The sequence below is a fragment of the Clinocottus analis genome, unplaced genomic scaffold (assembly GCF_023055335.1).
Source record: "Clinocottus analis isolate CAN_PGR_092001 unplaced genomic scaffold, fCliAna1.0.p SCAF_18, whole genome shotgun sequence".
Taxonomy (NCBI): domain Eukaryota; kingdom Metazoa; phylum Chordata; class Actinopteri; order Perciformes; family Cottidae; genus Clinocottus; species Clinocottus analis.
In genome coordinates this window covers 6,892,983-6,916,904 of record NW_027175909.1, presented here as the reverse complement: position 1 = coordinate 6,916,904, position 23,922 = coordinate 6,892,983, and the positions used below count along the sequence as shown (strand labels likewise).

The window sequence follows — 23,922 nt, the reverse complement described above, 5'->3', positions numbered from 1 at the left end:
ATATTTCTCTCTCTCTCTCTCAAAGCAAGAATAATTGGATATTTATTTATTTATTTTGCGGACTCACAGCATGTGGGTTTTATTTCTTTTGTTGTGTCCACATGAGCTTTATTCTGTTGCAGAGTTCTCTGTTCTGAAACAGAAAATGTACCTTCACACTCAGCCCATTGTCATGGGTCATTGTCACCTGTTATATATCTATCAAATGTTGAAGGAAAGGCCATACCATGGACAACTCAAATTTTTGATGCCATCAAGTAGATGGCATCAAAAATTTGAGTTTCAGCAACCTTGTTTGGGGATTTGGAAAAGAGTTGTCCGTGTTATCTGACATTTTTGGACCATCTTAAAAAAGATGAAATGTGCATAGTTTCCCTTTAAGTAAGTTAACATCTTGTATCTGCTTTGGTAACAGTGAACTCTTCTGCAGGGTTGTTATCCATAACTTGATAATACTGGGAATGACTTTTAGTTTATGATCTAAAACCCAGAAGTGAAAAAGTAATGATAATAAATCATATCGGTATGTTAAAGTTCACATGCACATAACCTCCAAAGGCAAAGCGATGCATATCTTATCTGCTCGATTCACAGAATAGATGCATATATTATCCGTGTGATTCACAGAATAAGTGCATATCTTGTGTGTTTGATTCGAAGAATAACCAGCTGATCACCTTCTACATCTGCCATGGCACTGGCTGCTTTTTATCACCCACAATGCTACAGTGATAATCCAGCTGCCATCTCAGATTGTTTGAAATGATTGTTGAATGATTATTATTTGATTACAGCAACCAACAGGTGTGTCAGGCTGCCAAGCTTCTTTAAAGTATTGCAAAATGTCTAACATTACAATCAATATTTCAACCAATTCATGGGCTCTTTTAAATTGTGTGTTATGTTTGTAGACAAATGTAGATGCAATAACTATGCTAATGAGAGAAACTATCAAATCCAGGGGGAAATACAGCCATAGCATGTTAAGATAGTTAAGTGTGGCTTCTTAAAGTATAATTGCATTGGTTAAAAAAAGAAAAAGAGCTTTACTCATATTATAAAGTTGAACATTCAAGATTGATAAGTTTACAACAACTCCAAAATGATTAGAGTCCCTAAATCTGAATGATAAAGCTCCCTTTACGCACAATCAGGTCAGGTTGACACACATGTTTATTCTTTAACAACACACCACAGGTACATATGAACGGCTTGAGAAAAAAAAATATGGTTCAACCAGAAACAACAATTCAATGTGAGGGAGCCTCCTCTTTTAAAACAAAGCTTTGTAAACTACCAATATGTTTTGAACTACAACTAAGCTGACCAAGAAGGAAATCCAGATTGGTTAACTAAAGCTAGCGCTGGCCGCATTATATAATATACATACATATATATATATATATATATATATATATATATATATATATATATATATATATATATATATCATTTCTTTCCTCTTATAGCTCACATAAGTTGGTAGTTTCAGGAGTCAACTATACGAAATTGGCAAAAACATAAATATATATTTAACTACTTGAAGTATGAATTCAGTTGAACTGCCAGACAACTCATGCAAAATAGTTGCACTGCTAGTTAAATTACATGTAGCTCAGCTATGAGCTAGCCGGTGGGGCTCACATGCACTAACGTGCACTCAAAGGCGGTAACGGCGCAGAGAAACTCTAAGTAACTTTATTCTCTGCTCAGGTAGTTGTCTCTCCACTATATCGTGTGCAGATAGTTGTTTCCTTCTATATTCATGCTCTGAATGTTGAACAGACTTCAAAGAAACTATTTTATTCATAAAATAGTTTTCCACACTGAATTTGAAAAAGGGCTCAGCTCTCTGTCATGACAATCACCTGATACAACACAATACAGCTGTTTCCCTGTTCGGATGACTGTTTAAATAAACGTTTACATACATGTTAACGTAACACAATCAGATTAAAAACAAGTTGCTATTTTGTAATCATTAAATTATTTAGAATGCCACAATATGACTCACACGAATATTATTTGTTGCAAGGTAATAAAATGGGCACTAAACAGATTAAGAGCAGCACTAAGAACTACATGTACTTTTTATGGTTTGCTAGTGTACACAACAAACACACAAGTTATGTATCTCATGGCAAGGTAGTATCGTTATTCACACACTAGTGGACTGTGTCTTCAATGAACCTGAGGTTGCATTCAACTTTAGTGTACATCTTTATTTGATTGGTTGCGATGAACCTCTGGTGTTTGGTCAAGACTAAAAGAGAAGGGATGCCTTTCTCCGCTCAGTCTGAAGTTCAAGTGAACCGCAGAAGGGAAGACACATGTTGATGGCACATTGGTAGTGCAGTGAATTTGTTTTATCCTTCTCATTGACGATGACAATAAAACAACAGCCCCACTGCAGGTTACAGTGCGTGCAGGCAGACAAGGCCAGGGAATTGAATTACATGGAAGCGTCGCTCTCTAGTGGCCTGTGTGAGACATTACATGCTGAGGTCACGTATCATTGAGTGGTGATTGGTAAAACATGTTCTTTGTTGGTTATATATATATATATATATATATATATATATATATATATATATATATATATATATATATATATATATATTGGCAAATTATGATCTGAAAAATTGTTACTCTGAGTGTTTTTCAGATTTTTAAACACTTACTCACATATGTGTGACCAGCGAATGTGAACAGCTGGGATGTGAGACAATTCAAAAGCACCTTTACTTACGTCAAATACACAACGTAGTAATATGGGATTTGTGTGGCACTGTTTGTCAAGTTTGCCCTTCTTTTACCAGCAGGGTATACAGATGTTACAGTGTTTAGTCAAGCATGCATGCATTTGCCGAGAGCTCTGACATCCGGAACAATTTTCTGTGATATAACTTTTGTGGGCATTTTGTCAAATTAAACCAGATTGTGAAAACACGTAACAACGTCTGTGCCATGTAAAGACGTTGCTCATTGTCTCTGATGTCAATGGGTGTGGGGTCGCTAAGCTGCCATCAAATATGACTAAGATATTGTATCAAACGAGGAACTTCAGTATCTGCCCGGAAAAAAAAGTCCGCCATGAAGTAAAATTCACTGACATCAAATATTTTCAGGACAAATAGTATCTCGAGGGCAAAAATAAGACAACGATTTCTTCAAATATGGGAATATAGGATGTACCACTAATGAATGAAATCTGTAACTGAGACATTAGATATTAATCGTGTTGTGAGCGGCTGAACCCAAATGATACAGACCACATTCGTTAATTTGGTATTTATTGTAAAGAACACATGAAAATGTAAATGACAAATATATTTTCTCTTCTCCGATACATTCATAGAATGTCACTTAACACTCCTCCTACTCACATCTCTCCCCATACAACATTCAAAACAGAAACACCAACACCAGCAGCACCATGCTCTCTATTACCAGAGCTTCTGCTTTGTTTTATGTCTGCTTCTCTTGGATTAATAAATTAAAGACAATGGTACGCATATAATGCAAGACGCTCATAGGATTCAGGTTTATTTGCACTACCCAGACTGTTATTAACTCTGCGTTCAGTATTCAAGTATTCCTTTTCTGATTATTTCTGTGCTGGATATTATACTAAATATCTGCTTTACGGTTCTCACCCCATCATCATCATCATAACCATCATCTGTGGATTACATTATGTGGCGCAGTACATGAATAACGTTTCAGTAAACATTATGTACATGTACTAGGAAAAAACAGAAAAGAACTAAATTTGTCTTGCAAACAAATACACTATTGTGTTTACAGTGCAATCCCCATGCAATACCACATGCAGTTATAGAGGGTGCATGAAGAAGACAACCACACACACACACACACACACACACAGCTTGCATGGTTTCTAGTGAAATGTTAACACATCCCGAGTCTTTTTTAAAGATCGTGATGATCCACTCGAGTCCATCCCGTTCCAAGCACACGGCGTGTCATTCGCACTGTTTTTCCGTGCCAAACTACACTGAGCCTCATCCTCCTGTGACGAGAGATGGGTATGTGCACAGCATTGGTCTGAACCATCAAATCATGACTGCAGGTTGGCACTGTTTGAGTACATATGAAAGTAAAGAAGAAAAAAAAGATGCATTTTGGAGTATTAATGGCTTAAGCACTGGCACAAATGAAACTTTTAAAACCCTAACAAAACAAAAAGCACCAAAACAATCAGCCACTTCTCGGGTTAACATTTCAAACAAAAGGCCAAACAATCACATTAAACAGGCAGACGTGGAACATATCTCTTTTTTTGGGGCGATGTACCAAAGTATTCAATGTGCAATTATGAGTTGTTTGAAAAAAAAAAGGCAACAAGATCAAATGCTGAACATAGCAAGGCGTATTTTTGAAAACTCGCAGTCCCTGTTTCTGTTTTCACCAAACATTTGACGATAGCTTTTGATGTTCAGCTCATATAAAGAAAACATTTACAATGAAAATTCAAGTAAATTCATAAATCATTGATGAATTGCAACCTTTAAATTAAACACATGACAGGTTCTTAAAACCCTTTTGTGGAGATTTCTTAGTTATACGATGATTACAACGTCAATCTTCACTACGTTTCCATACATTCCTGTCCATCGAGAAAAAAAGAAATGCTTGCATCAAGCCTATGAATAAATATGGAAGTGCACATTAGACTGGAGGTTGTGTGTAACATGTGGCAGAAGCTTTTTCTGTCACAATGTCCTAAAACGACTGCAGAAATAGTTTTTGACACAAAGTAAAAGTGCTTCTTTACAATTTGAAACACAGATTATTCTCCTTGATTTTAATTTTTTTAATTTTTTTTTACATCCAACTTAAAAATCTCAGAGTAAAATGTCAAATGATTTCATGGTAAACGCACATTGCAGCATGCAGCTTGTTGGCAAACGTTGCCCAGGGGTGAAGGGTAGATGTGAACAGCTTGTGCCTGAAAAGATATCAAAAATAGGAAGTGTCAATGTTATCTAAACTTAAGGTCAACACCTGTTGCTGGAATAACTAAAGGAGTGTCAGATTTCCCTCCAAGCCTCTGAGCGTACACAAGCCCTTCGAAGCAGCTGCTCTTTGTCTGCACTCTTGAGTTTAATATTGTTTTTGTTGGGTTTGTCTAATCGGCTCTCCAGGTCTGTTTCACCCCTCAACATGTGTTGCACAATCGGACATGAACGACGGCTCCCACACAACCGTGTCCACAACTTATCTTTGTCAATGCGGTGTTGCATTATTTTTCCCCCATTCTGTGGAATTTCCGATTGTATATACACATGTCATTAAAAAACGCCTCAACGTTATTAAAAACCGCGAATGTTGTTGCATTGCTTTGCGGCAGCGTACAAACATCGCGCTGACATTTGGGTTCCCTTCAAAGCATTTAGAGGGTATTCTGTACAACAGCGTCCTTTTCAGTAAAAACACCATCTTTAATTGTTTGCATGTTCGAAATCTCATTCGCCTCGACTCCAGCGAGACAAAAGAAATAGACGACATACACTGTACCGGGGCCCTTTCGACCCTACATTATATAAATTACACCATTCAAATGTCAGATAAACTGTGTAATTCCGGGATCTTTCGTTGAGCTTGAAATATGTGAAGAATGGTAAACTTCTTGAAAATTTGGGGTTGGGCGAACAGTCCATCGTCCCAGGACTCTGTTGTGTAGTGTTAAGTGAAAAATCCTTGGCCCTGCACTCAGTATTGCGGACAGGCCATTTCATGGCTTTGGGTTGGCCAGTTCAACGCTCCATCGGTACATCTCAGTGACTCCATTTCCCTCATTACATTCGGTCCTGACGTCACTCTCCCCCCAGGTGCAGGACGGGGTAAGTGTCCGAGCTGCTGCTCTCCCAATGCGCCGAAGTGACTTCATTGTGTCTCTGTTGTGGCTTTCCCGCCACCGCCTCCCCGTTCCCCTCTAATCCGTCTTCCCGTTCTCCTGAGAGGGGCGGGCTTTGCTCTGGCGTGCCGAACGCAGCACCCTGTAGCAGCCGCGGGCAATCTTGTGCATCCACATGATGTTCATGACGTCCAAGCAGATACTGGAGCCGATCCAAGCCACACGGCCACCCCAGGGCACCAGGTAGAAAGCCTCGGTGCCGTAGACCGCATACATGCGAATGTAGTACACTGGCATGACGGCGATGCGGACCATGAAAAAGACCACTGCCATGCCGACGCCATTCGCCATGTTGGGCCGGGAGGACTTGGGATAACCTAGTACCTCAAAGAACCAGCTGAAACATAACACATGGTTGAGAAAACAGTGTCTCATACGATATGTACATCTTCAATGCATCTAATCTGAACACAAAGAGAACATCCAAGAATCCAACAATTCACACAACTTCTGAAACATAATCTCCAGACACAGCTCCGAACCTGAATTTTAAGACCCAAAGCCCAGGTCATGAGTAAACGGCTACCTACCGCTGGTTCACACATGGTGTAGAAAACTCAGCAAGCAGACGGAAGTTAGCAAAATAAGGCAACATTCCTTCGCCCTGCAAGAACAAGGTGAGAACAGGAAGACAACGAAACATGAAAGGGACAAAAACAGTGAAAGAAGAACAGCGAGTCATTTAGATCAGCAGGCATGAGGCTGATGTACCGCCTGCTCCTCAGAGTGACCAAGGACTTGTCAGACATAACTGTATGATGTTTCATATGGCAAGACGTCCATTGTGCGGGGATCTCAAGTCTAAAATTAGATAACGTCCTCCCAAATATAGACCTATTTGGCAGATCTAAGAAAAGAGCCTTCCCCTTCAGGGCACACAATTAGGCTTGAGCTCAAATGAGACTGGTCTTTAATTTGACTTCCTAATGATTAATGTTCCTCATCTATTGTGAGCAGAAACTAGTCCATACTATACAAGGAGCCAAATAACAGATCAACTGGAACACATTGTGATCCAAGTCAGTTGTTCACAGTGAGGGCATGTCGACACATTGCTCTTGAAATGAAAAGGGTTCATTAGGGAGCATGAATGTGCTGAGCACTGTCCGAGTATCAGATCTGTTGGCACCATTTTCGATAAATGGTCATGGTTCGTCCTCTTCGGAGAGCAATTTAAGGATGAATACTTATAATGACCACTGACCACGAATATTTAGCAAATTTAATGGAAAGTGATCTTTAGATTTTGAAATCAAAACAAGTCATTCCCTTGGAAACTTGAACAGTTAAAGGGAAAGTCCAACACCTTGCATGTGGATTTCCAATCAGTATATTTCCAATCAGAGCCATCTGTGCTCTTTTAGAGAGACAATACAATAGTTTGCCTGATATGAGCTGTCTAAAATAACATCTTTAACATTTACCCTTTAAAAAAAAGCCAAAGTCAACTTACAACAATGGCTGAAAAGTGAAGCTTTTGATTTTATTGAGGTAATAATCATTAATGCATCCTTACTAAACGCAAACTACTGCCAACTCACATGTAATGTCTTTTCATCCATAGAGCAATAAAACACCCTGAAGACCACACTGCAGTTCATCTGAGTAACAGCTCCACATTGAGAAGGTAGTAAGCAGATATCCACACAGCATTTGATACATACGATGTACAACCATACATACAGCCAGCCACTATGTTTAAAGGAGCAACCAGAAGCCATGCAGAGTAAGAGCGATACGTTTAACTGCCAAACATGTCGTTGTTTAGGAGATCAGGGCTTGAAGTGCATGTTGTTTGAGATCATCTTCAGCAGGTTTTGCACCTGAACTCAAAACTGGATTATGAGCGCTCCAAACTATTCCTGATGAAGCCAACCACGGCTGAAATATTACAAAGCGACTGACCGTAGTTTCTGACCTGGACAGAAGCTACTTGAGGGATCCTAAAACAAGATACGCTTAATGTACGTTATATGTACGTTACAATTGAACGATTTTCATCTGCTGCTAAATAAAATGAAGATGATCCGACAAACAAGATGCTTTCAGGACTCCCCATCTTGAACAGTGTTGACCCGGCCTACTTTGCGCAGTTAAATTTGAAGATCAAGCACCCAGGATTAGAATGGTATTCAAATTGGGCCATTAGCCAGATACATTTGTGTACCGACTGAAAGACTGAATAACACTGCTGTGGTCTACATCTTAATTTGAGGAGCAAATTTTCTGACATCAAATTTTGTGTCCAACTCCTGACAAATGAAACTCAGAATTATGATAGAAATCACAGCATTTAATTTCCCATGAAGCGCATTATTGCGAGGTTATTTGGCTCGTGGCCAAGCTTTCACAGCATGTAGAAGTAGACTTACCGTCCGGGCTGAAATAAAAGCTGGTCATTAAATCATACTTACTATGTGACACAAACAGGGTAATCTGCATTGCAGCTTTTCTACCGTATGATTTGAACTTTCCACCTTGCATGAGAATACTCGTACCTCTAGGAACTGGTAAGTCCATACTGTGACTGGGCATCATATCTGCTCAGTGCAACACAACAGCAATAGTAGCAGACAAGACAGGAATAGGAAAGTCCCAATCTAGACCAAGACCTGCTCAGGGTGTTTTAAATGACACGCAACCCTTTTGGTAGTTTTTGCATGAACGGGATGAGACAGTCCGACTTGATGTTGGCAGATTTTGCATGTAGGGTTTGAAGAGGGGCCATTTATGTTAAAGTCAGCGAAGGACACAGACACAGAAAGACAGACAGACAGATATTTTAGAAGAAAAAAAAGATGCGACCACAATGGGAAGCAAATAAGAAGCAACATGTACGACACTGAGAAGAAAGCATGCATCTAACAGCAGTTAATACATTATCTTTTTGGTTAAGCTTTTCCTGACTGCTAAAACACACACAAAAAATACAGATGACGCTTTTGCAAAATCATACCATTACTTGAACACTGTTAGTGACCGATTGAGCAATAATCGAAACGTACCAACAAGCTCATGACATTAAGCTGATCTGAAGTTTGTTTTTTAATAAAGTAAATTCAATTGGGCCTTAATTTGGCTGTGTGCCTCAGGGTTTAAGATTCATATTTGAGTAAGTTTATTATATAATGTATTGTCTATTTGACATTAAAACTTCCACATAAACACACCCAACACATTAACTATGAAGACTTTGACAACATACGACACATTTGACTAAATACAGAACTAAATAAAATGAAAATGACATCAAGAGTTAAGCACTTTTATTGGAGTTTTACCGCAAATTTAATATGGCTACAATATTATGACTCATATGGTGTTTTTCTGTTATCCCACATAAAGTTGAGATCCAGTCTGAGGAAACAGTCATGAGTGTCCAGTAACAGTATGGCCTACTTCGTTTCATTTACCTACTTGTTTTATATTCAGGGGGGGCTGGCTCTGTTTCCCCAAATGAAAGGCTGGATTTACAGCCGGTTATGAATCATATTTCTATTGCAACGATGTAACACCGCTTTAATCTTCTTGTTATTTGGATGCAGAAATGTGGAAAAGTGATATTCCTCATTCTCAGTGCAATGAAAACAGACAAAAAAAAATTAAAAACTTGGTTGCTAATATGTTATCTGTCACAAATTAAAGAATAAAATCAAATCTGTAAATCCAGCCAATGACTGTAATGTAGTTAGGGGTCAAAGGTAAATCTTAACTGAAGGTTTACACTAAGCATGTCCAGACTGTTTTACTGCTTTTTGGCAACGTAAAAAAAAAGGTTAAAGCCAAGAATAGTTGAAGTATACTCAAGCGAAGCAATGCACACCGAGTGTACTTTTGCATTTTTATCCATAAAGAAAAGTTTGCTTTACTAAAATAAAATGGGTATGAAAGGAAACTATTAACCCCATTAACACCAGTAATTCTGTAAAACTCAAAGTACACCTGATAGAATACATTCATGCTATGTGGTGATGTACTATCATCGTGGGGTCAAGTGGATGACATTATTTGAGTGGCTTTGTCAGTTTGTCCCTCACCGGGGAATCTCAGGACGAGTGTAAGGAAGAGAAAGAAGAGGCAGAGCTGGCACAAATACAGACAGGCGGCAGGTAATGTAGATAGGCAGGGAAGTTATAAGGAAGTTAAAAACTGTTTGCTGGCATGCACAGTGACAAGATAAGGAGCCCTGCCTGTGTAGATTGCCTAAGAACTTCAAGCATGCACACGGTTGTTTACAGTTTAGCATTCAGCTAAGCTCGACTCGTGTCAGATTCATACAACATTAAAAGAGGGGAGGGGGGTAAAACAAACAGAAAGCACAGGATTTGTAAGGGCAAGGTGAGGGGATGGGAGGGGGTCATCAGCCAGTACCACCATTGAGCATTCCATGCAAAAAATACCATAGTCATTCATTTCCATAATAGTATCAACAGATCCTGGCGACCTAGAGGGTTTCAGATTGAACCAAGAGTGAACAGCAATGCCCGTAAATGCCGAGTACACTAAACCTGTCTCCATATCTAGATTAGAGCCAACTGCATACGGGTGGTGAAGCAATGACCAATCCCTCCGATGAGATGTAACGATAGAGAATGATACAAAGAAAGCCCTCGCAAGATTACGAGAGGCAACCGTCATTGTTCTTTTGAAAAGATTGTTTTTGCAGTGGAGCTTCAACCATCACAAAACCCGAGTGAAATGTCAAACGAAGCTGACACCCACACTTGTGTCATTCCTGCAATCCTCGCATGATTAAAACGTGCCATCTCCAGGCGGGTTAAAGGGTACAACCGCTTCACACTTTGCACATTCTCGGAACCGCCAAACCTGTGCAGGGCAACAGTGACTCCTTCTGTAGATACTGTAACTCACCAACCTCCAGCCCTTTATTTCACTGAAAGCGATGAAGCCAGAGGACTTCAAACATCCGTAGGGTTTCCTTCTCGAATGTGATCGTACACATTGTCACACTTACTGTACTTGTTAATGTCCGACCAAACTACATGAGCTGCATGGAGTCAGTCACTAAATAAGGTAAAAGGCCCAGCTTGACAGGACACAGCTGTTCACCCTTGGTTGTCTCCTTCCCATCTTGCCTGCACGTTCTGCTATTGGACAATAGGGCACTCACCAGTACATAGTAGTAAGCATACAATGCTGCCAGATGGTGAACTACAAAAAATTTGTCGCCTATCGCCTTCCAATAGTAAAATATCAGCAGCAAGTCTGGAAAACAAAAGCACAGGAGAAAGACAGAGAGAAGGAGTCATGGGTGGAATCAAAACATTTAAAGGACGTACGATTAATCAAGACCATACTGAAGATAATTGAAATAATTTGTTTGAAAATTGTCCATTATATTTCTGACCCACAGCTGTGAAGTGAGTCCTCGGAGCATGACGTTTTCACATCTTATTACAAAGTACGTGCAGCTTCTTTTGGTCTCTTTTTCACCACCATTACCCGGGTAAAGTGGACGTTTCTCTTACCAGATATGAGGTAGCCTGTTGTGATGCCAACATTAGTCTTCACCAATGTAGGGTCCCCCCTATTAAACAGAAACACATTTGGTGTTACAGAGCTTACACGTACACATGTACACTCACTGCCGTCCAGACATTCAGAATCTGCGGCAACTAAAGCCTGATTGTTAGTCAGGTGGCAGAGAAGACCACGATTTGTAGTTCATGCTTTTAGGATGTAGAGAGTAATTAAAACAAATATATAAATATATATATATATATATGTTATTTTGTAATAAAATATTCTTCTCTTGAGGCCAAAACTATGAAATACTACTACTATTAAATCATCCTGAATGATTTTATATCTGTTAAAATAGCTACGAGTGAAAGAAAGAACAAAGCACCAATATAACCTTTGACTCAAAACTTTTGAACCGCAGCATTGGTGAACACTCTCAGTGGTGGTATCTAGTATGAAAATGAGGTACACGGCACCTGAACGAGTATACAACTTGCTGGGAATTTCCCCGTCCCATCAGGCAGAGCTGGACGTCATTTCTTAGGCTCTGCCCCTTTGGTTACTGTTGCTATGCCGGTCATACTTTACTGCTTGAAATTAATAGTTATCTTTGAGGGTGTTTGATGTCACACAGTAACAGCTTTTTCACTCGCAGGTTTTACCTGGCTGGGAACACGGTCTCCTGTTGACTTTATATTATTTCCGGAAATCTTGTTGTCAAACGAGAACTATATAAAAAGATCTGAACCATGAACTTGACGGCTCCGTGTATGAACTATTGCTTTTTTATTACATCTACAAATGTAATAAAAATGTAATTTGTCACACAACACATTTACATTCAGGCTATCGTGTTCATCTCCATAAAACAGTGCGCTTCAGGGAACAAACAGGAGTCGAGCCCGGCTCCGGGTCTCGGAGTGCTGATGTTATCCTCGACTCTGATACAGGCGAGTCTCGGCCCCGACATAGTGGACGTGACGGTTTGTAACAGAGGCTTTTTTTTAATAACAAAACACCGGAAATACACATAACAATGAGGTCAGCTATACGCTAACTTTACCTCTTGATCTTTGAAGCAGCACTTTGTCACTACTGCACATGGTCAGCTAATTAGCCGGACATGCTGATGTTTAAATCTTTCGTTAAAGCAGTTCAAACTCACAGCTTTAGCTTACACTTTTGTGTTTTCGGAAAGAGAAAACCGAGCTCCGAACCCTTCGCATACCTAGATTGCCCTGCAGAGAACCCGCTTCAACACGTGAACACGTCCAAAGCTTGACTGACCTGCTGTGGCTACGGCTGCTAGCTAAGCTACAACTGGACAATCTGGCCATCTGCTGAAAAAATTAAACTTACACAGCACACCGTATGACTAAAATGATGGCAAAAAAAAAAAAACAGGAATGGAAAGTAACGGTTAAAAACGTGTTATTCACAGCCAAACTCTCACCAGACCGGGTCTTCATTGACAGGGTCATCGAAGAACAAGATGTACAGACAGAAGATTCCCACCAACAGCGCGTGGAACGTTGACACCGTCCTGAAACGAAAACCAAAAACACGCCATCAAGATCTTCTCCCGTCTGACGGTAACAGTATGGGCACAGTAGATTGTGTCCTCAATAAGCTTGCCAGAGGAATATCGAGCATCTATCTTCTTTTTCCCTCCCATGCAGCTGCTGTGGTTTGGACTACAGTGTGTCGGGGTTTTTTTTTTGTCCTCACAGGAAATCAACTGATCGCCTGTCACGGCTGCGTACATATTCAAACCGATTAGACTAAAGAGATTAAACACTGCTAAAGGGTCAGGCAGAGCGGCGCGCACAGTCCCAGTCAGTCGTTGGGGGCAGTGAGACGGTCTGCCAGTTCTCAGTCAGTCAGTGAGACGGTGAGACGCAATGGCAGCCGCGCTGCCTGAGACTCGGTTCCTACTAAATCTGTGAAGTCACGGGCCCTCAGAAAGGATCCCCATAGTCTGGATCCAGCTCCACTAATCCTTCATTTTCATTTGCTCACGCTCATAAACCATGTGACCCTTTTCAATTTCACGAGTGCTCTCGGTAGTAATGAAACTTAATATATCGCGTTTACTGCATTCATAGTGGTCAAAGATCTGTCTGACTCAAGACACTCCACACCCTCCAATCTATTTGTTCTCACTAGTATCTGCAATGTTCCCGTCACAAGTTAACAGATAAAACAAGCAAAACAACAACAGATGCAGTCGGTCAGATCAAACTGTTCATTGGTCTGAATGCGGAGTCCTTGAAGCATTTTGACTGTCAAAACGCAACGGCCCATGTCGAATGTTAGGAATGATGAGGTTAAACTGCACAGAGGAAGAATGGCTGAACTAGACACTCGAAGCACCGCTCCGATGAGTTTCCCTCATGCTGCCGGCACCTTGGATTCAGCGGCATGTGGCGCAAACATTGCAAAATACGATGCCACTAGTGAGTCAGATGCTAGTGTCACAGAAAATGCGTGGGTTGACTGAAACAAATCCTCCAACCCTCGGGCACGCAGCGTGTGTGTGTACATTTTTTGGACCCATCGTGATCATAAGTGTGAGTGAGAGTGTGTGTGTGTGTTTGTGTGTGTGTGTGTGTGTGTGTGTGTGTCGCGTCACCTTGAGTTCCATTCCACCTTCTGCTTGTCACTGAGGCGGAGGAAGCCGGGGCTGATGCGCGTGGACGTCCAGGGGCTGACTTTGTGGAAGAGCCACTGGAAGGTGAAGAAACTGGTCACCGAGATGGCGAGAATGAGCTGGTTGAATGGGTCCATGGCCACCCAACCTGACTGTGGGAGGATGAAGGGGAAAGAAGGAAAAACAGATGAAGGAGTGTTAGCCGTGCTCAGTGGATTCACCAGCGATCAAAGACACGTTCGCTCCAACAGCTTCTTTACATCCTGAAAGCCAAAACGTTATTTTGGTTTCAGTACACACACACACACACACACACACACACACACACACACACACACACACACACACACACACACACACACACACACACACAGCTTCTAAAACCACACACAGACCTCGATCATTTATTCAGAGATGTTAAACATTAAATGGATCAATGTAATAGGAGGGTTACCCACCATGGACTTTGCTTTGTTTGCGTATGAAAAAGGCAGCCAAAAAAAACTGAAAACTATGTCAGAAACATGTACTGTTTCACACAATAAATCACAGCTACGCTGTACGTAATGCAGCGGCATCCATAAATAGACCTGGACCTGTCATTGCTCTATCTTTTCATGTGTTCTTTCTACTGTGCTCTCTTAACCGTTGAAATGTTTGACACTGTAATTGTCAATCTGGTTTTTACACTCTTATTTATTTATTTTTCCTGTTCAGGACTTTGTGACCTTTGTCTGTAAAAAAAAGTGCTATAAAAATAAACATTATTATTATTATTGGTCCAGTTTGACTGAGATTTAAAAATTCACATTATGGCTGGATTGATTTGAACAAAAAGTGTCATGGCAGATACCATGACACCCATACACATCAACAGAACTTCTGATGTCGACCACATGAGTAGAAATCCCCACGACAACGGCAACATTAAAGGAAGTATCTCACAGCTCTACTTTCTCTGTTTTCCCGTGGGTTAAGTGAGGGCCGGTGTCTCCGCGTTGCTCAGCGTCAGAGCATCCTAAATGGAAACAGGTCAGCCATGTGTTGGAAAATGTGAGTGGAACGTGGCTACATGGCATGAAGGGAGATCCGCTTTGGAGGGTTCAATAAAATCCATGTCACATCGATACATAGTTGAAGTCAAAATCAAAATCCAGGCCTTAAAGTGGGATGATGTGTAGTAGAACGAAAGCCACTCCCCTCAATCCTCCCCCCATACAAAAAAATGTATTCCAACATACCTATATTTGGACCAGAAGTGAGTTCTCTATAAGGCAACAGAGATCCAAAAACAGCGGCTCTGCATGCACACTGGCTCGATGCCAGAAAATGTATGTCAGTGACCGAGGTCCACGGCAGCCACCGGGAGTCCAGTCCGCTGGACTGTTTCATGAGTGTTGCCTGGGGCTATTTACATATTATGTACTGACTTTTCCAAGAGATGCCAGGTCAGTAAACTTTAGAAACATATTTGCACAACAGAGTATGTCTCACCGCAGATGCACTTAAAAACACACACACACACACATCTCTGTCCCCAGAGCTCTGGGCCTTCGTTCTTTCTTTACCCACAAAGAGAAGAAGGACAAACAGGGTCCCTCGCTGGATCACTTTGGCCAAGGGAAAAAAAAAAAATCACCCGTGATTTAAACTGAGTCCACTTCCACCACAGAGTCCACTTCAGCCTGCCTGTGATATGTATTTGGGAGAAGTGAGCACAGGTACTTGAATGTAGCATGCTGCGAGGAAGAAAGACTTTTGCTATTAGAGGCTTACTTTTAGAGTCCGTTCTGTGACTTTTGCCTGTGGGGCGTCTTGAGCCATTCTAACAAAGTGCAGAAAGGGATTATTTTATGGACACACATGTTTGTGTTCTGCAAAGTTCCCACGCCGGACCCTGTTGCCAAGGGAACATTTTTACAAAGGTCAATTTAAGTAAACAAACAAAAAGAAGAAACAATAAAAAAAAGCACCACTGCCAGCTTAAAAAAGCTGCCTTTTGACCTCTAGGTATATTTGTCGACTGTCTTTTTGAAATCCAATAAATAGGGAATTAGTTTGTATTGCTCTTGATTCAAGATAAACCAGTGGTGATAAGGAAAATAAATACACGGGGGCAGAAACCATAACCTCCAATGTAGGACATGAGGCACAACGCAGACGCGCTTACATAAATGTTTTTGGCTATAACAAAGAGGAGGTAACGACTTGTTTGTGTTATCCAGACAGACCTCTAATGTATTATTGTTAACCATTAAGATGGAGGGTGGCATGTTCTTGGGAACTGGCATTTACTTTAATTTCAGAGGGCTGAAACCGGTTTTACTTGAAACGCGGTTGCCCGCGCGCTTGACGTGTCCTTTAATGAACGTACAGTTAAAATGCGCTTGCGTAAGACGTTGTTTTTTTTTCTCATTATTATTTAAAGAGGAAACGATAGCCTCCCCACCGAAAATAACTTCGCTATGTGCCTCACGTTGCATTTCAGAGATGCTCGGACACAATCGATCTGCCCCGGAGGCGAACATGTGACCACCCATAGCGTGCACCACGGTGGTATTCTGGGGGTCTTTCGAAAAGCCCAAAGGCGCACGACGGCACGCTCCAAGGCCAACTCGCGACGCGTTGTTTGCCCAGCTGCCGCTGTAGAAATGTGTTGAGGAAAAACAACCCCGGGCCGTTGGCGCGTCCGGTCACCCGCCACCGATGATGTAAAGAGTGAGAATATGACACGGGCCTACCTTGTGACGTTCATGAAGAGGATCTCGCTCTCTCGGCTCTCTCAACTGCTTACGGCGTCCAGGGTCGTTCGCGAAGCCGCGTACTTTGAGTCGAAGCCACAGCCATGTCGAGCCATTTTTTCTTTGGGTGATAAACAACACGAGCCCGCCTCCCACTCCGCGCGCACGCTAACAGCTCGCAGGGGGCGCGGCGGCGCTGGAGCTCCGTGTGTGTGACAGCTCTGCGGTGTTTACCGAGAATCCCATCCGACGCGAAACGTGCATACTTGCAGAGAGGTGGCCGGATCGCGCAGCTCGACGCTCGATTGTAGTGAAGGATGGAGGATGTTGCTCTCAAGTTACAGCGGAATTCTTAAAGACACACTACCATGCGCTCTACCGCTGTGGTCTGCCCAAGAACACTCGCTGCGTCTATTTATAGCCCCGAGCTTGTTGAACTGATCCGGGGTAAATCAAACAAGACAACCCAGTATGTTTACAGGGAACTGCAGCCACAGGCCCCCCCACCGGTCTTAGTATTGCTGCAGAGAAGGCCCCTCAAATCCCAGACCCTTCCTCTTTGACCCCACTTAATCTTTTGTGTCACAAACACTCCTATAATAACTTGCCCACGTGTGAGAGAACTAGTGAAACCGAATCAACAGTTTCAACTCCCAGGGTCTAGTGAAGCCCCTGATGTGGTGCCCTGCCATGACCCTTCTCTGGTGTCAGCCTCAGTCCACCCGCAGACATCACCAGAGGACACGGCAGATTGAATGACTGGTGGCAGCAGTTTCAAATGATATCTCCTCGAGATCGAATGAGCAAGGCCAGTGTATTTACAGCATGGAGGAAGGCCTCAGTCACAATCATCAGAGCCATGAAAAGCAGGCAATGTGAAAGTTGCAATTACTAGGAATTCACCAGAAGTGGGGTTGTTTTTGCTGTAAAAGAACCCCGCTGTAAAAGAAGTACCTCATACCATCACCCTCATATCCTTTTCCTCACTGCTGCTGGAAAACATTAACTCATCCAAGCGAACGTGAGGGTGAATATAATTAAACGGTGACCAAAAGGAATCTGCCGGGCTTTGTACAAAGACGGCTCACGCGGTGTTGGTGGTTTGTAACAGTGCGTTTCTCAGGTCTTTCAGCTGCGATGAGCACATTTCAGGGCCAAATCCAGACTCCATATCAATTGTGCGTCTTTGCTCAGAACTCCAGGACGATGTCGCTTCCTGACAGTTCCTCTCTATGCAACAACTCAAATGGACGAACCAATCGCAGTCAAGGGCAACATCCTGACCTTTGGAGAAATCACAGACAGAGTTCAGTTTACCAAAGACTGGTGGCTTGGTGTGGGCCATCTATTGATCTGAAGCAGCGTCTTAGAGACCCACACATTTTACTTTCCCAGGACATCCTGATCAACTCAGCGGTGGATGTGGACAATTTGCTGAGCTTCCTCTCGGCTTCACTTGGCCAAACGTTTCCAATCTAAGACTACACTGCAGAATTGTATTGCGGATGCTGGGATAATGGGATATACCAGCCAGAATATGAGTCCGTCCAATCCAGGAAGGATTAATACTTATTTGAACAGAGTGCCTTTTTCATTCTGTTGCTGATGTGCGACTGTATCCATGCATTGCATTGAAGCAATGCAGCTTGTTGGGTTTTGTAGAATTGTCATAGTTTGGGTTGTAAAAATTGTGCTTGTATATGTATAAAGTAAATGTTAATGTGTACATTAAAATATAAGAGAGGAATGTGATATTTAATTAGGGATATTACTATGAAGGATATGTAATTGTATGCATAAGAAGGTCACTGTATGTTCACACAGGAGGGGCGGAGTGAGGACTTCAGGTACTGGAAGACAGGAGTGTTATAGAGCCATCTTCAAAACCTACACCAGAGAGAGAGACTCCGCCCCTGTGTGACTCTTAACCAATCGCATGCCATAAGTTTGAACCAATGAGGTGAATAAGCCCAATGGCTGCATTGTTTAAACCATTTTGAACAGGATACAGTAGTTAAAACATACACATTTATAACATACTCTGTTGACTATAGTAGTATAGTTGTAGTTACCCAAGAGAGTTGACAGACTCGTCCTGGTGTTGAACAGATGTTGCACATTTGAAGGACAGTTCACCCTGAAAATCAAAAACACCTCTATGGCTCCATTTCTGACGTTTTAAACAGAAACATTATGGATTCAAGATGGCACATAACGATACATTCAATCAAAAGGAATGCAAGTAGAAAATACATTACACAGCTAATTTATTCATCAACCATTTCTTTGAATTTGGTTATTGAAGCTGAACAATATGAGTAAATTACATATTTGACAATCACCTCTCCTCTGTTGTCTCTCCCATGTCATTTCCATCAGTAACATGTAATATATTGCTGCTGTTGGCAACCTAATGTTGCCTAAGCTATACTTTCATCCCTGCAACTAGTGGCATTGTAGTAGCACAAAGTATGCTTAGAAATTAACTTCTTAAAAATCATTAAAAAAGGTAAAATATATAGTTTTTATTATTCATATGGAAATAAAAAATTAAGAAACATGCATTGGTAACATATAAATACAGTAGGATCAACATACAAAATAGTTATAAAAACAATAAAACAGCTCATTGAAGCTTCCACTGTAACAGTTCCTTAAGTGTAAAACAACCACGAGCTCGTCATGTAAAAAACATTTATCATTTTGATCTTATTGTACTGAACAAAGAGAAGTCAAAGCAGAGTAACCACATATACATTATACCACATACACGAGTACTTTGGTCAATTAAACAAAAAGCTATGCCAAGAGGCCAGACGATAGATGCATCCATCAGCGGACTGAATCATCCAGACGTATATGGAGTATACTGTGAAATGTAAAAGCAGCTTTGGTGATCAATGTGGAATAGTCAGTTTCACTGAAATATTGGATTAGTGGTAATAAGAGCAATGTGATGAAAGCGAGTGGAGCAAAGCAGCACGACGATTCCTCTGTTTGGATGACCAAGCGCCTCTTAGATGTGCGTACCGCGGATTCTTTCTGCCCGACATCTACAGGGGCGCCTAACTCACAAAACCACTCAGTATAGTTTCCTCACCAGAGGCAGTTCGGCATTGTTTATAGATGCAGCTCATTAAAATATAGATAATATTGCATGTAAAAATACTCGTACAAAATATGATTTACTTTTAAAGCCACAATTATTTTTTTAAGTTCCGAGTTAACAGATCGTGTCCTTATTATCGTCAACCAACTACAACCTAGAGACAAAATGTACAAATATCACAATTCTTCATGCTTATTTAACCAATGACTTACACTAGAAATGTTTCAATATGGAGCTTGACTTCTGAGCCGGTGGTGACACTATGGTAAAACCGGCATAGCAATCCATATATATATTTTAAAAAAAAAACAATCACCACGTTGAGTTCATAATTACACTCCAACTGAAATCTTTTATGTCATGGTGTGGATTATATGTGTGATACACGTGTAAGAATAGCACCTTGGAGCTTTATTAGAAGCTCACAGTAAATAGAAATGTACAGAGAGTATGCACGCAAAAAAAAACAGGCACTTCTAAGCACGCATGTGTGTAAACTCACACGTTATCATGTGATGCATGCACGTCCACGCACACAGTTAAGACCTGAGAATGCCACAGTAATGATAGATCAAATCAGATGGAGAAAATCCAAATATATATATATATATATATATATATATATATATATATATATATTTATATATATATATATATATAAATAAATTTCCTCATCTACATTTACAAAATAAATGTGGGATATTTTTGTACACAGGAAATTGTCTAAAATGATTAAAACACAATTGAAACTGTCTAAAATGTATCAAACCCATTCTCAAAATAGACCACAAGTTATTTCATGGCATGTTGAAATAGTTTAGGCTTTGTAAGGCACTTAGTGTTTCCTAACTCATCTCCTGTTATGTATTGACTGGCTGACTCAGCATCACTTTTTCCAATAGTATCTCCTCATGAAAAAAAATCCTTTGTAAAAAGCTTCATATTAGCTAAACAAGAAGCTGCTGAGTCACAGTCCACTCTTCTCTGAAGAAACTGGGTTGTAAAAAGCTCATATAAAATATATATTTTAACGTGTTTACCCTTTACGCCTGAACTCCCTCCAAGGCACCGCGGTGCACCACAGCACATTTTAGAACTCCTGAACTTCATCACGTCTCTGGGATGGGACACGATTGCATGAAAGCGTTCAAATTATTATCTTGCATCTGCCTACAATTTCACAGGAGTGCGACAGAAACTGTGTTCATTCTTCAACAAAAGATGAGAATAAGGTCTGTCCAAGGAACAAAAGAAAACGGAGTCTTAAAAAGCCACAGAGTCGTAGCCCATTGGCACATCCTGCTCCTTCACTACACCATGAACTGGGTGTAACCCTCAGCGCCCGTGACGATCACATCCATCCAGATCCTCATGGCCTCAGGAGAGGGAGCGACCATGTAGTAGACTCTGTCATGAGTCTTTACGCTGAAGGTCAGGGAAGGATTTGGGCTCTGTGGGAGAGGACAGAGGGAGGAAAAGTGAGGGAGCGAGATGGGAGGTGAGGGATGATGAAGGGTGAGATAGAGGGAAACAGAGACACAAATATGTTTTACAAATCAATTAGAAGATACCAAAATCATACTTTTCAGGACAGAAGTAAATTGTATTCATTGCTTTTACCTTATGTGCATTCTTCAAGTGATCGTAATACACTTCTTCAATAGCTTGGAAGTAGATGACTCCTTTCAGCTTGGCTTCATGCTTATCTGCAGGACACAAATGTGTGTAAATGTATTGCAACATGTCCACTTCTATTCATTCAGAAAAGGTCTATTTTTCAAATGCATGTAAAATATAGGGACATACAAAATATGGAATATATTTCAATATATCTGTAAAACACGTGCATGTTTGTGTGTGCATGCGTGTGTGTGTGAGCCTCTATGTGTGTGGATGCTCTGTACACATCTGTTATGAGCTGGTCTTTGTGTGCCTCTTCTGAGCCACAGTACCTGAGTAGTAGGAAAGCGTGCGTCGGTTGCGGTCAAAGACGAACCAGCGCTTCTTCCATGTTTTGATTTTGCCTCCCATTTTGATCAAGTAGCCCCGGCACGTCTTTTCAGAAATGGATAAGTGGAAGCACGTGTCTGGGCTGTGGCCCGCCGACTCAATGTGAGCTCGCAGGTCAAAATCGTCCTTTCGCACCGGCAGGTACCGCGTCAGCGGCCGGGACTGGGGAGAAAAAAGTGAACGGGTTCATTGAAAAGGTGCAGGAATCGGTTCAGGTGTATTTATAGCTTCGTTTGTGTTCATGCCAATCATGCAGAAGTGTATAATATGTGGGGTAGATTAAAGTACAATATTCTTTTTACTGCTGCCAGGCGAAATGAAAAAAAAAAGATGATGGATGGAGCTCTGTCAGCAAATTCAAAAGGATCGTTTGTGTATAATTACAGCATGACAAATCTTTTTTAACTGTTGAGAGAAAGCTCTGTTCGCTTCCCTGGTTGCAATACTACAGTTTGAGATGTGGCTCTATAGGTGATTAAACAATATGCTGCACCAAAGAACAATCGCATATTGAGAAACATTGTCCAACGACAAATGAACAAACATCTGGTGTGTAGTTTCTTCTTCCTACCTGTGCCCTCTGTTTTTCTCTCAGTTTCACCTCCCGGTCGATGAGTTTCTGCCGTCTGCTGGTCTCCTCCTGAAGCCTTTTCTCCAGGTCCTCCCTCCTCTTCCTCTCCTCATCCAGAGCCTGCTTCCGCACCTCCATCTCTTGCTCCTGAGGAATAATGGAAATTGTGGTGAATAAATGCTGAAGAATTTTCTTGTTAAAGTACCGTCACTATTTGGGGATTTAGCACAAAGCCAAATAAAGGTACAACATGTATGCTTATAGACATACACATGGCCTGTACTAAAAACAAAGTGTAAAACGGTGAAAAGAAAAGGAGGATTGTATCTCATAGTAACCTTGTATTCGAGTAGGCGGCTCTTCTCCTGCTGGGCTTCTCTCAGCAGACGCTCCATCTCCTCTAGCTTGGCCATATTTGAAGTGCTGGCACTGCAGCAAACAAGCACATACAGCAAACATCAATATTCTTCACAAACAGTCATAGGAAAACAATCACAACTGTGATGTGGCAGAACCAAAAAGACACAATGCAATGAAACTGAGCAGCTTCCAAGTTAATAATAATAACCAATCTAAAATGTTTCTTATTGATTACAACGTGCAGAAAACAGAGCCATCAGGTCAAGCTGCCTGTCCGGCCCACATAGGGGCCCTTTAAACAGGTCATCACATTAGCTAGCTATAAATCAATGGGGCCAAATAATGAAGTACCTGCACAAGATCTTAAAAAACAGAGGCAGTTTAAAACATGAAATACCTCGGGACAGATCTGGTGTGTATTTATCTTCTTAGGAAACATTAATGCCTTGGTGGTAATCACCAGATTGAGAACTATTGTACAAAACTATTGTTTTTCCTTCCTGCTTGGTAAGACACCCACAATGTAGAGCTAAGAATAAACTCCCCAGGAGTGTTAGTGGCATAAAAAATAGTTGGCAAACCCCAAAAGTCCTCATCCTCTGACAGATAGGACGAGAAAGAAGCGCCTGCCAGATTCCATCTTCTCTTCAGCCACTTTGAGCTCTGAGAAACACTATCGAGCAGCTGTAGCACTGTGCTGAGGCCCACTGGTGGGCCTGAGGGCTCCACCTAGTGGGCTGCAGAGACACTGCAGTGTGGTCTGATTAAATCCAAACGTGGGGGAAATTTACAAAGCTATTGTCATTCCCAAATGAGCTCAATAATTCACATACATAAAACACAAAAAAAATTCAATCCATAATTAAACAAGACCTTGCAAACATTACATATTCATTCATAATGGCAGGCAATGATGAGCATAAATAGATTTACCTTTTTGTAATTAATATGGGAATGTGGTTCTTAAGGAAACACACATGCACTATATGTATATTATACCTTTGTCTATGAGGTGTACTTACTGCTTCTCTGAATGTTATTATCTTGTTGTTTCAA

General features: G+C 41.2%; 2 protein-coding genes across 4 annotated transcripts in view; both read right to left on the bottom strand.

Moving 5' to 3' along the window:
* Positions 1-3,283: 3,283 nt before the first annotated feature.
* tlcd4a (TLC domain containing 4a) lies at positions 3,284-17,204 on the bottom strand. Of its 3 annotated transcripts, none has more exons than XM_068581284.1 (7): positions 16,817-17,204; positions 14,058-14,227; positions 12,879-12,968; positions 11,431-11,489; positions 11,073-11,167; positions 6,472-6,545; positions 3,284-6,278 (listed from the first exon to the last, which is right to left on the bottom strand). In XM_068581284.1, exons 2-7 carry the CDS (start codon positions 14,210-14,212, stop codon positions 5,960-5,962), a joined length of 792 nt encoding a protein of 263 aa, XP_068437385.1. In that variant the 5' UTR covers positions 14,213-14,227; positions 16,817-17,204; the 3' UTR covers positions 3,284-5,959. The 3 variants fall into 3 exon arrangements, with proteins under 3 accessions (XP_068437385.1, XP_068437386.1, XP_068437384.1); XM_068581285.1 differs by lacking the exon at positions 16,817-17,204 and adding an exon at positions 15,852-15,875; XM_068581283.1 differs by lacking the exon at positions 16,817-17,204 and adding an exon at positions 14,534-14,627.
* A 3,399-nt stretch (positions 17,205-20,603) lies between these two features.
* The window catches only part of phldb2b (pleckstrin homology-like domain, family B, member 2b), a 32,416-nt gene continuing 29,097 nt past the window's right edge, over positions 20,604-23,922 (bottom strand). The window contains exons 19-23 of the mRNA XM_068581282.1: positions 22,845-22,935; positions 22,507-22,653; positions 21,878-22,097; positions 21,546-21,631; positions 20,604-21,376 (exon numbers count right to left, since the gene is read on the bottom strand). Of these exons, the coding sequence (XP_068437383.1) occupies positions 21,236-21,376; positions 21,546-21,631; positions 21,878-22,097; positions 22,507-22,653; positions 22,845-22,935 (685 nt within the window). The 3' untranslated portion in view covers positions 20,604-21,235. The remainder of the gene's footprint in view (positions 21,377-21,545; positions 21,632-21,877; positions 22,098-22,506; positions 22,654-22,844; positions 22,936-23,922) is intronic.